Below are 10836 nucleotides of genomic sequence, written 5' to 3' on the forward strand. Positions count from 1 at the left end.
CTGCCCACGGCAGGGGGTTGGACTAGATGACCTTTAGAGGTCCCTTCCAACCCAAACTATTCTATGAAAATCTAAATTGCTTGTGTTATTTCTGTCACTGGACTATATTTCTTTAATCAAACAGGGAAAGAATGAATAGATGAACAGTGAAGTTTTTAATGCCTCTGTGCAATGAAAACTACCAGCTCTACTGCATGTGCCATAATATTTGGTTGTTTTTTTTTTTAATCAGGAAGAAGGCTATTTCCTGCATAGATTACAAAAATAAAAGTGTATGTGCCACAGTACTAAAGACCAATTGAGCAAGATGCCTAGACCTTGCACATCTCAAGCACTACTAGTATCTCCCTGTCTTTGATCTACCGTTCTTTTTATTGTCAGAGAGCTGACAGAGCTTCAAAGTTTGTTATACCTATAAGGGCTTCAGACCAGCTCAGTCATCAAAATTCCTTCTTGAAACAGATCACAGGATGATCAAATCTTTCTATTAACATGTCAGTGAACATAATGATCATGCTTCCAGCATCAGGTGGTCCCCACAGTTAAATAATGTAATTTCAGCACTTATATTGTACAGTAGCATGTAAATGTTTAATGAATTCAAGAAAGAAATACAGTAAACTTATCAAAACTTACTCATATTATAGATAATACCTGCAAGAATAATGAAAAACATACAGCAAAAATAATCTCCAGTGCAGCTTCTGTAAGTCTTACAGCAATTTAACCAATACCTGATATCCCTGAAGAAACGACACAGTTCCCTAGTGACTATCATTTACTGTTTATTGTGTTCCAAGGGATCTTTTTAATCTCAAAAAACAACAGCTGTGCTATAATACTCATGCATTGTACATAAATTTTTGAATAGTTTTCTGTGTCATTCCCAAGATTTCCAGCATTACTTAACCTTTGCAGCTGTGAGGCTCTCATAGCCTTAAAGTGTACTGCAACCCATGTATCTTGAAGGGGGGCATGAGAAGGAGGGCATCACAGAGATGAGCTAAGAACTGTTGGATCCTGTCTTAAGCAAAGTAAAAAAAACAAAACAAAAAAAACCTTTTGAAAACTCTAAACTAGATCCTTACTTCAAGTTTATCCAAGCAACACACTTTCTTGTCTCAATGTCTAAGCAAACCTTTTACTTCTGTATTACATTTGACTTGTGATTTTAATAAGAACTAAGAGCAGCAAGGGTGTAGAGTATGTACTATTTTACCACTTAAGCATCTGCATGTTTATGAAAAATACACATATTTAAAACCAAAAAATCTCATTTCATAATTGTTATAACTGAAGAAAAAATTATCATATATAAACAGCTAATATGAAAGATTACTTTTCTTCCATTGCCAATACTTCAAGGTGACTTCAAATAAAGTTTATAACCACAACTCCATTAGAATTTGAATTACATGTTCACGGTTGTACATGGAAACTTTTAGCCAATTTTCTCAGCAACTTAGTAATTTGGCTTCACTTCTCTAAATGGAGTTTTATTTTGTAACTGGAAAAAAACAAACCAAGCCCCCCCCAAAAAAATCAGAATTTGAGTAGTCGATTATTCTAGCAATTCTGCATTGCAACAAGTGAAATCTCAAGTTTACAGTGTAGTCAAATACACAAAGTCTCAGAACATGCCACATGGAAAATAAGAAATAGTTCAGTGTTCAAACCTTTTAACGGCATCCTTTTTTTGGCTATCTATTCCATCCCACCATTTTGAAAAGTAAGAAATCTCAGACCACATAAATTTCCTTCGGTTGTCTTCTTGCAGTTTTATAACCATATTATTTAAGATATGCTGTGTCTGATCTCGGAAGTAATCATCAAAAGTCTTCAGCCAACCTAAGAAGAAGAAAATAGGAAATGTAAGTTGCCTTCAAGAGTCTTCGAGACCTGCTTTCTTCCCACTCCCTACAAAAAATTCAGTGAAGCATCTTCTTAAAAAGCTGAACTTGACATGCTGTGGGTAGTTCAAAGTGCTAAACTCTCCAGGAGCTTCTTTTTACAAAGTTTAGATGTTTTATTTCCTAAATGTATAAATATATGAAATATTAAGCTTTCTACTTTGTTCAACAGAATACACAGATTTAAAAAACTGTGGATTTTTTTTTTATTTATTTAAGCACAAATTAAGTAGTTGAAAAGGAAGATGTGCATATCTGCAAACTGATCTTCCTTGATAACTTCCACTAGGTTTCCTCATCTCCAACATCAGGACAACTGCAGCATCTACTAACAGATCATCTTCCCAACCCAAGCCCTATTCCCAACACACACACACCCAACAACCCCTAATCCTTCCCTCAATGTCTTATCTCTTCTCTCAAGTCATAAAGCACCCCATCACCCTACTTTATGTAAAACAGCTGAATGAAAATCCTTACTAGCAGCATCTTACACCTACAGCTTGAGAAAATTAAGAGCCACTAATGGTTTCCCAAAGACCTTGAGGGTACAGAAATAAAAGGGGGGCAAACGAAGCAGCAGTAAGCCCTGCAGCACGTGTTTAACATCATTTATGAATGAGGGGTTTGTTAGCAATGACTGAGAAAAGAACTATGTTGTAGCTGCATCCCTCATTACAAAAGGTATCAGTGAGATGCAGAGTAAAGGAAAAACCAGCTTTAACACATATTCAGACCTCACAGTGCAGAGCCTTCCATTAAATTCTTTAACTTCTCCCTAAAACCTCGCATGAGAAAGTACATGCATCTTCCTTCCCAGAACCTGGAAAGGGTATGTTCTTTCTGAAACTATAACTGGAAAAAAGCAGATACGCCTGTCTACTTAATACACAAGTGGCATATTCCTACTCTTCATACCAGCTCTTATCATGTATGAGCATTTTCATTCAAGTGCTTCCAAAAGGGACTCAGGAGTTGAGTTTAAGGAAGTATCATATACAACAGAGTAACTACTTAAGAATGCAAGTGATGTTATGAATTGGTCCTTTAGCATGCATCCACATTTCAAGGTTTTGTGAAAGCTTCCACACAATGTGAGGATTGTACTCCAGACAAATATGATCCTAGTGATACCACTCCGATTTACCAGTTCTGTTCTGCAGAAGCACTGCCATTCTAGCACAATGCCAGTCTGCTTATAAGAAGATACAGGATTAGGCAATTCTGGAATGAGATAATATTGTTTCAAGGCAGTTATATAAATTCATAAAATTTTAGTATTAAAAAATCATTTTTAAGTCTAATAAAAGAAAACCACTTTATTATTGAATAGAGTCTGAATATCGATTCAGAAAGGATATATTCTACTTTATTTTAACAATAAAAAATAAATTACATTAATCTTGGGTAGAAATGCAGAGCTAATGTAATTTGACAATATGCACATTCTTTTCTAGTTCACATCAAGTTATTAATTATATTTCAAATAAAAAATCTTGTAATTAGGAATAACCACTAGACACTGGCACGTTCTTACTTTGGTTGCACTACTTTCAGGTTGCACTCTCACTTTGTAAAGGTCAAGTTTTAATAAAGTATTCGGAAACAAACAAAAACACCACAAATTTCAAAAATGTCTCTTTTTTACTTTGCAAATGAGGAAATAAAACTATAACACTCCAGAGGAAAAGTGCTAGCTCAATATCTTTTTTTTTTAACAGATGTTTTGCATCTAGAAGAATCATCACATTCAATATAAATTTCTGTACAGATAAAACACTAGGATCTAATCTAATCTATCTTAAAGGAGAAAAATACATTTTGTCAAGACAGTTAATATGAGGGCTTAAAATCTAAACTTAAAACATACTTCCTTTAGAGGCATGGAAACAGCTTAATACAAAAAAGTTGACAGTAAATTACTGTTACACAATAGTTTCATGAAGACTGAAAACAAAAGTGAGGAATAAGCTGAATTTATTTTCTTTTCGTGCTGTTCTTAATCAAAATTTATCGTGATCTCTGCCTATTTCAGTAAGTTTTTTTTTAACGGAAGCTTTCAGTAAGTTTTTTTTTTAATGGAAGCTTTCCCTCAAAGACTTGAGATCACATGACCAATTAATATTTTTCAGTGCTCATTTACTTTTCAACAAACCAAAGAAATATTTTACTAGTATTTAGATAAAAAGATCCACATGTAGCAGACTACAAGTTTATAGCTTTTTACCAGGAATTTGTTCTGTAAGAGATATCATGCTAGCACACAATTAATGGAGGATGAACTGAAACCCTACTGTGTTTTTCCTATACAGAAATATATCATAATAATAAATTATTTTAGCAAACTTTTACATTGCAGCAGTAAAAGCAAACTTACACTGAATTAGTTGTCTTAAACATTCTTGAAAAACATAATAAACCAACCTAAATGAAGGAGCACAGGGCTAAAAGACAAAGCAGCTGGCATAAAAATACATTATGATGTAGGAAGAGCAGTGTTATCATTAGAGGTTGTTTTATTTTAATATATTCAGTTTATTAAGCTATAGAGGAAGGGTATAACATGGTTAACACACTGAATTTTCAGAAAGTCCTAGGAAATATTTACAAGTATTCACAGAATTAGTTGCAAGCCAACAGAAAGTCCTCTGAAATTTAATTACCATGCGCCTGGCATCTTGCACTTAAACATTTATTTCTAAATAGAACAGAACAGAATATTTTCAGTTGGAAGTGAAATACAACAATCACCTAGTCCAACTAGAGCTGACCAAAAGTTAAAGCATGTTATGAAGTTCATTGTCCAGATGCTTCTTAAACACTGACAGGCTTGGGGCATCGACCAGCTCTCTAGGAAGCCTGTTCCAGGGTTTGACCACCCTCTCGGTAAAGAAATGTGTCCTCATGTCAAGTCTGAACCTCCCCTGAGGCAGCTTTGAACCATTCCCAGGCCTCCTGTCACTGGATCCCAGGGAGAAGAGATCAGCACCTCCCTGTCCACTTCCCTCCCCAGGAAGCTGTAGAGAGCAATGAGGTCACCCCTCAGCCTCCTTTTCTCCAAACCAGACAAACCCAGAGCTCTCAGCTGCTCCTCACAGAACATGCCTTCCAGCCCTTCCACCAGCTTGGTTGCCCTCCTCTGGACACATTCCAGGACCTTCACATCCTTCTTAAATTGTGGGGCCCAGAACTGCACACAGTACTCAAGGTGAGGCTGCACCAACGCTGAATACAGCAGGATAATCACTTCTTTTGACCGGCTGGCTATGCTGTGTTTGATGCACCCCAGGATGCGGTTTGCCCTCTTGGCTGCCAGGGCACACTGCTGACTCGTATTGAGCCTGCTGCCGACCAGCACCCCCAGATCCCTTTCTGCAGGGCTGCTCTCCCTCCAGCCACTCCTCTCCCAATTTATACTTATGTCCAGAGTTACTCTGTCCTAGGCGCAGAATCCAGCATTTGCTCTTGTTAAATTTCATGCCATTGATACCTCTTAACCCCATGACTTACAAAGGCTGTCCAACTTTACATGGAGCCATAAAGATTAAAGAAAATCATCAAAAAGCTGAACAGAACAATGAATAAATTAATTTATAGCTATCAACTGTAAGTCTACTACTAAAGACTACCACATTAAATTTATTATTTCACATCTCAGTCCCTAATATCACATAAGAATCTAGTACAACTCAAGTTCATTTTTGTGCTTATCCACAAACTAATAAGTTGTTCCCAAGTTGAAACAAAAGGTTTACCAGTGTATTTGGATCAGGAAACTTTTAACACAAATACACTTTACACATGGAAAACATGCGATAGTTTAAAGCTGCAATTACCAAGACTAAATAAGCTAGTATCAGCAAAATAACACTTGGTGGTTTAAATCTACATAGGGACCTTTGTCAATATAAAAATGTAAGCAAGAAAAAAAAAAATACTGTCTTTATTGTCATCATGCTAGTCTTGAATTAGTAACTATTCAGGACTTTGCCAGCTACTTTCATTTTCTGCTAGCACATGTGACAGCAATAGAGGGCACACACTGTTAAGCTGCTTGCCTTCTCATTGCCTCGCTCATGTCTGTCCTCAAAAGTGTGGAAACTTGATTCCTCCCCCCCAACATTTATCAGCATCATGTAGTTGTCCGTTTTTTCACTTTTTCCCCCCTACTTTGTTAATGTAAATTTTCTTGGGTCGACAGCAGACTCCAAGAATCATGTCCAAATGTCAATGCAGTCCATTGCTATGCAAAAAAATCCTGATACATTTCATTAACTGATTTTGCCACTATTCTTGTCTGCACTTTCCAGTCCAATTTCCTTCTTGAAGCTCTATCAGCTCTTTGCACTAGAGAAAGGTATTCTTGTGTCTTACCTCAGTTAAGACAGTTGTAGAGGTACAGGCAAAGTTTCAGGACAAAATCAGAACAGAAGTTTACAAATTAGCATTATTCAAAAAGTAACCTAATTAAGTGAAAGCACTTTACAATTTGATCATGACAAGAATCACAAATCAACTTTGAAAACATGAAATCATTACAGTAGTTGAGCACTGCTTAAATGTATTTGCAAGGCTGGTTTATTTGTTGGGGTTTTTTTTGACAACATTGATATTTCTTTTGTCTTTTGGTTTAAAATTAACTGTTGAAATGAAACAAAAAAGACTTTTAAATTCCTTATTACCATAAGTCACCTGCCAACATTTAAGAGGAAACACGTCCTTAAAAAAGTTTCTAGTTTCTCATTAACTCTGTTTTAATGAAGAGGTAGATCTAGTCAATGTCTGGAATACTATCACTTGTTAGATTAATGCATTTTTGAGGGCAGTTTGTGTGTCTGATTTACTTTACAGTAGATCATAATCAATTTCACTGAGTCTAAAATTCACACATCAGTGCTGCTTCCTGCAACCTAAGAAACTTGAGTAATTTATTAACTTTATGGCAGAATTAAATTAAACCATTAAATTTCAGCTAGCATTATACAGCTTTCCAGAAAATAAAAGCAATCTCTTTGCAACAAAATTAGTGGAACTTCAGTTCTTGGATTTTTAAAATGTACACCTGAGTTAGTAAAAAAACTTACATAATTTTTTTTACAGTCATGCTTAATTCTCAACTAACTAGTTCCTGGAAGAAGACACAATTATGTAACTGTTTTGATAGCTAAGGAAGTAAAAAAGAACCATAACCTGAAAGAGGATGTCTTAGTTCTTAATTACATCCATGCTCCACATAACATGTGACACTGCAATAGTAAAAGTTTTTCTTAAAAACAATAAAAAAATTAATGGACATGTAGCCATGAGTTCTTATCAGTGCTTTGGAGAACTTAAGCCTGATATATATGTTTAACTGATCACACACAGGCACACAATAATGACAATAATACAAATACTAGAAATAAATCCAAAAGCTAAGTTTTAACTTACATTTTAGTAAGGATGATTACACATGGAAAGAATTTAGCATTAGCTCCTTTCTAGATTCAGCAATAAAAAAAAAATCCCTTGTTTTTAAAATTATAGAATATATGCATCAATTGTTTAATTTAGAAATCTTGCATCATCATTCTATGATGTCAAAACTAAATACAGCAAATATACAAGTTAACATTTTCTGACATAAAACTTCAGTGCTAATTTCACCAAAAATAAGTACCTTTTCAATAAAGATGAATGGCTCATTGGCCAAGACTGTGAAAGAAAACTTAAGAAACATGATGTCTCTCAGGTAAGGCTATCTCAGAATTAAAACTAAAAGCAGTCTAAGATTGTTTTTCATTTTTCTATTTGGCATAGTATAAACCAGAATAACACAGAAAGCCTCCTGGAACATCCCTGTGTTGAAGCATTCATTCTGATTCAGAAGAAGATAAACACAAGATGAGCCCCTTGTTCCCCTATAAAATACTCTGAAATAAAGTCATTCAGGTAGGAGCAGAGACACCAATATTAAAAAGGTACAACAGTGTATTTACTTTCCCAATGACATACTTTAACTTGTAAAAGACCTCTGCTCAACGGACCACAAGAATCATTCCATATTTATCACATTTAATTTCATAAGCATAGCTAAAAACTCAAATGATTGCACATTTCACCAAAAGCAAAATCTGTCATGAACCATGAGGCACTTCAAAAAAACACAATTAGACTTCTTATGTGGTAGGCTTACACAATGCAAGGTCTACTTCTGCTTTGTACATATCAAATCTGCTGCCCTCATAACTGAGATGGGAAGAAAATTTATACTGATCAGGAATTAAAAGTGTGCTCTCTGTAATAGTCCTGTCAATTTTCAGTGGAACTGCCCTGAATTTACAAGGGGGTCCACCCGGTAGATACCCCCCCCCCCCCCCCCCCCAAAGAAAAAACTCTCTCCCTAAAAGTCCCCTACCAGCTCATATGCAACCACAGAAATATTGAGAAGTGATCCAGGAATAAAACTCATATTTCTGTAATTCAGCATGTCAAGAAAAACTTGTGAGCTGCCCAGTTTCCCTTTCCATTCCTAGATCTCATCTCCTCTACAATAGAAACATTAGGTGTTCACCATTCGATGTATATTTTATAGTCTTTGCATAACCTTCATAGTTGGTTTAGGGTTTTTTTTAAGAAAACACTACATATTTTTGCTGTTTACAAAAAGGAAAACAAGTTCCAGACACATAGTGGTGGCCATGATCTTTTTTTATCTTCCTACTAAAACACAACATGAATATATCAATCAGTGAACTTTCAATTTACAGTCTGAAACTTTTAAAGGTAAAGTTTTCAGGAGTCATTCAACTAGCATTTTTTCTTTTCTGTTTCAGCTTTACACTAACCTATTCTTATATTTTGGTGGGTCAGACAGTCTAAATAATCTGTGTTCCAAACATGTCAGGAAAACTAAGAAGTCACCTGAAAACCATATCCAGATTTGGTCAACAGAAAACAAACCTGAAACTCCATGGTGTATTAAGAGCATAAAACTTTTATTCTTAAGTTTTCTCTTAACGCTGCAATTAACTTCATAGGGCTATACAGTTTTCCACGTGAGAAATGGAGACTGTCTTAAGTAATAAAAAGGGGTTAATGTGAGTGCTAGTAAGGTAAAGTTACCAATACTATAGATAATTAATGAAGTGTTAAAAAGTAGTATTTAGACCTGACATAGGTGCACATAAACTTTTACGTACATTTTTACTTAGGTAGAAATTGGGGGTGGGCAGGCAGAGGGCGGAGGGAAAATCTATTTTAATCTCTTTCAATTCTACTTAAGTGCTGCTTGTACTAGGTCTGTAACAACCACATTCAGCAATAAAATATTCTGATCTGGTACACACATATATTAGAAAGCTTACAAGTCTCAATTCTTAAATAATTTAATGAGAAGACATTGCCAAAATCATCACTGCCAACAGAGCAATAAATGCTAGAGGTGTCTTTCAACCCCTCGGGTCATGTCTGAACATCATCTTTCAAGTCCAGTTGTGCTGGTTGACAGTATCGCTGTCCCTGAGCAGGGTTCTCCCCTTTGGAGTTCAGCTGCTTAATCCACTTCAGGCAGTCACATGAAACTGCTGTTGAAGCACACGAGAGCTAACATAAGGGATTTGCCAGCACAGCAGGTTATACGATCACTCCTTAATCTGCTCCAGAAAGAAATGCCACCCATCTGCGATGACTATAACCTCACACAACACAGCTATTTGTAACTTGAACATCTCTCCGTGGCTTGAGATTAATCTACACTGGGTGAGTCCCCCCAGATCAGGCATGCTACTGAGGTGCTTAAATCTTCATCAACTGCCAGCAACTAAAAGACAGTTATGCCTGCCACTGCTCAAAAGTGTGAAGGGGACCCATTCTCATACCTGATTTCCCAATAACCGGTAAATATATTAGCTACTGAAGGGAAAAGCATAGAGACCCCAAGTTTGTAGGTCCTGGTTGAATTCAGACAGAAGCAGTTAACCCAGATTTGGCAGAATTTAGCAACACCAAGTGTTTCACAGCATCAGCACACAAGTGCTGATTTCCCCAAAACAGAATTTGAAACCTAAGACCACTCCTTTCCCTACGGATTCTGTTTCAAGGCAGTTTCTTTGCCTTTGAGCTACAGATTCTCACTAGCATAACTGGTTACATGAAAAGTTGAAGAGAAAGTAGCCTCAGATGAGAAAACATAATAAGAATTAGTAATAAGTAATTAAATAAATTAAGTAATAAGAATTTAAAGCTTCTGGAGCCAATATAGTTAAATCTTTACTGACCCCATTTCTTGGTAAATATTTTCACATACATTGTTACATTATAGGTTCATTATGCCTTAAGCTTTTTTGCCAGAAGGCATTTCCTTTGCACCATGCCTTTTAATCCTCTGAGGGAAAGGAATAACGTAACCATTATCTACACAAGAGTTTTCAGATCTCTGTTACAGATAAATTTTCCTTCTTTCAAGTGCTTATTAATATGCAGTTTCATACTGCAGACAATTCCACAGAAATGTCCTTACCAAAAGCAGTACCAAGTCAGGAGATTTCTATGGTAACACTCTTCGTGAAAGCAAACAATAACCATTCTCCCACAATCACCTTTTGTGATGGAACAGGTTACATTTACCAGAATTATATCTCAGTTTAACTCTACTTGGTATCAACTGAGGAACCTGAACAAGCTAGCAGATATTTAGATTGTATGCATGAGGAGATGCAGATTTCTTGATTTTAGTTGCTGCTGGTGAAAGGACAGGTATAATTTTATAGTAAAGGCATGAAGAACTTGGGTATTAAGGAATACAAAGAAAGCCAGTTAAGACAGCTTCATCGAGAGCCCAACTTCAATGTCTCTATGCAAACGCATGTAGCATGGAGAATAAACCAGAGGAGTTAGAGACGTGCGCACGCCTGCAGGGCTACGATCTTATTGGCATCAGAGAGAC

At 36.1% G+C, this 10836-nt stretch overlaps 1 protein-coding gene across 1 annotated transcript in view; it reads right to left on the bottom strand.

Annotated features, from left to right (window-relative positions):
• The window catches only part of MAN2A1 (mannosidase alpha class 2A member 1), a 153400-nt gene that overhangs the window by 89524 nt on the left and 53040 nt on the right, over positions 1-10836 (bottom strand). The window contains exon 4 of the mRNA XM_009284206.2: positions 1677-1848. Coding sequence (XP_009282481.1) covers positions 1677-1848 — 172 coding nt within the window. The remainder of the gene's footprint in view (positions 1-1676; positions 1849-10836) is intronic.

Source organism: Aptenodytes forsteri, unplaced genomic scaffold, assembly GCF_000699145.1.
Source record: "Aptenodytes forsteri isolate BGI_AS27 unplaced genomic scaffold, ASM69914v1 Scaffold69, whole genome shotgun sequence".
Taxonomy (NCBI): domain Eukaryota; kingdom Metazoa; phylum Chordata; class Aves; order Sphenisciformes; family Spheniscidae; genus Aptenodytes; species Aptenodytes forsteri.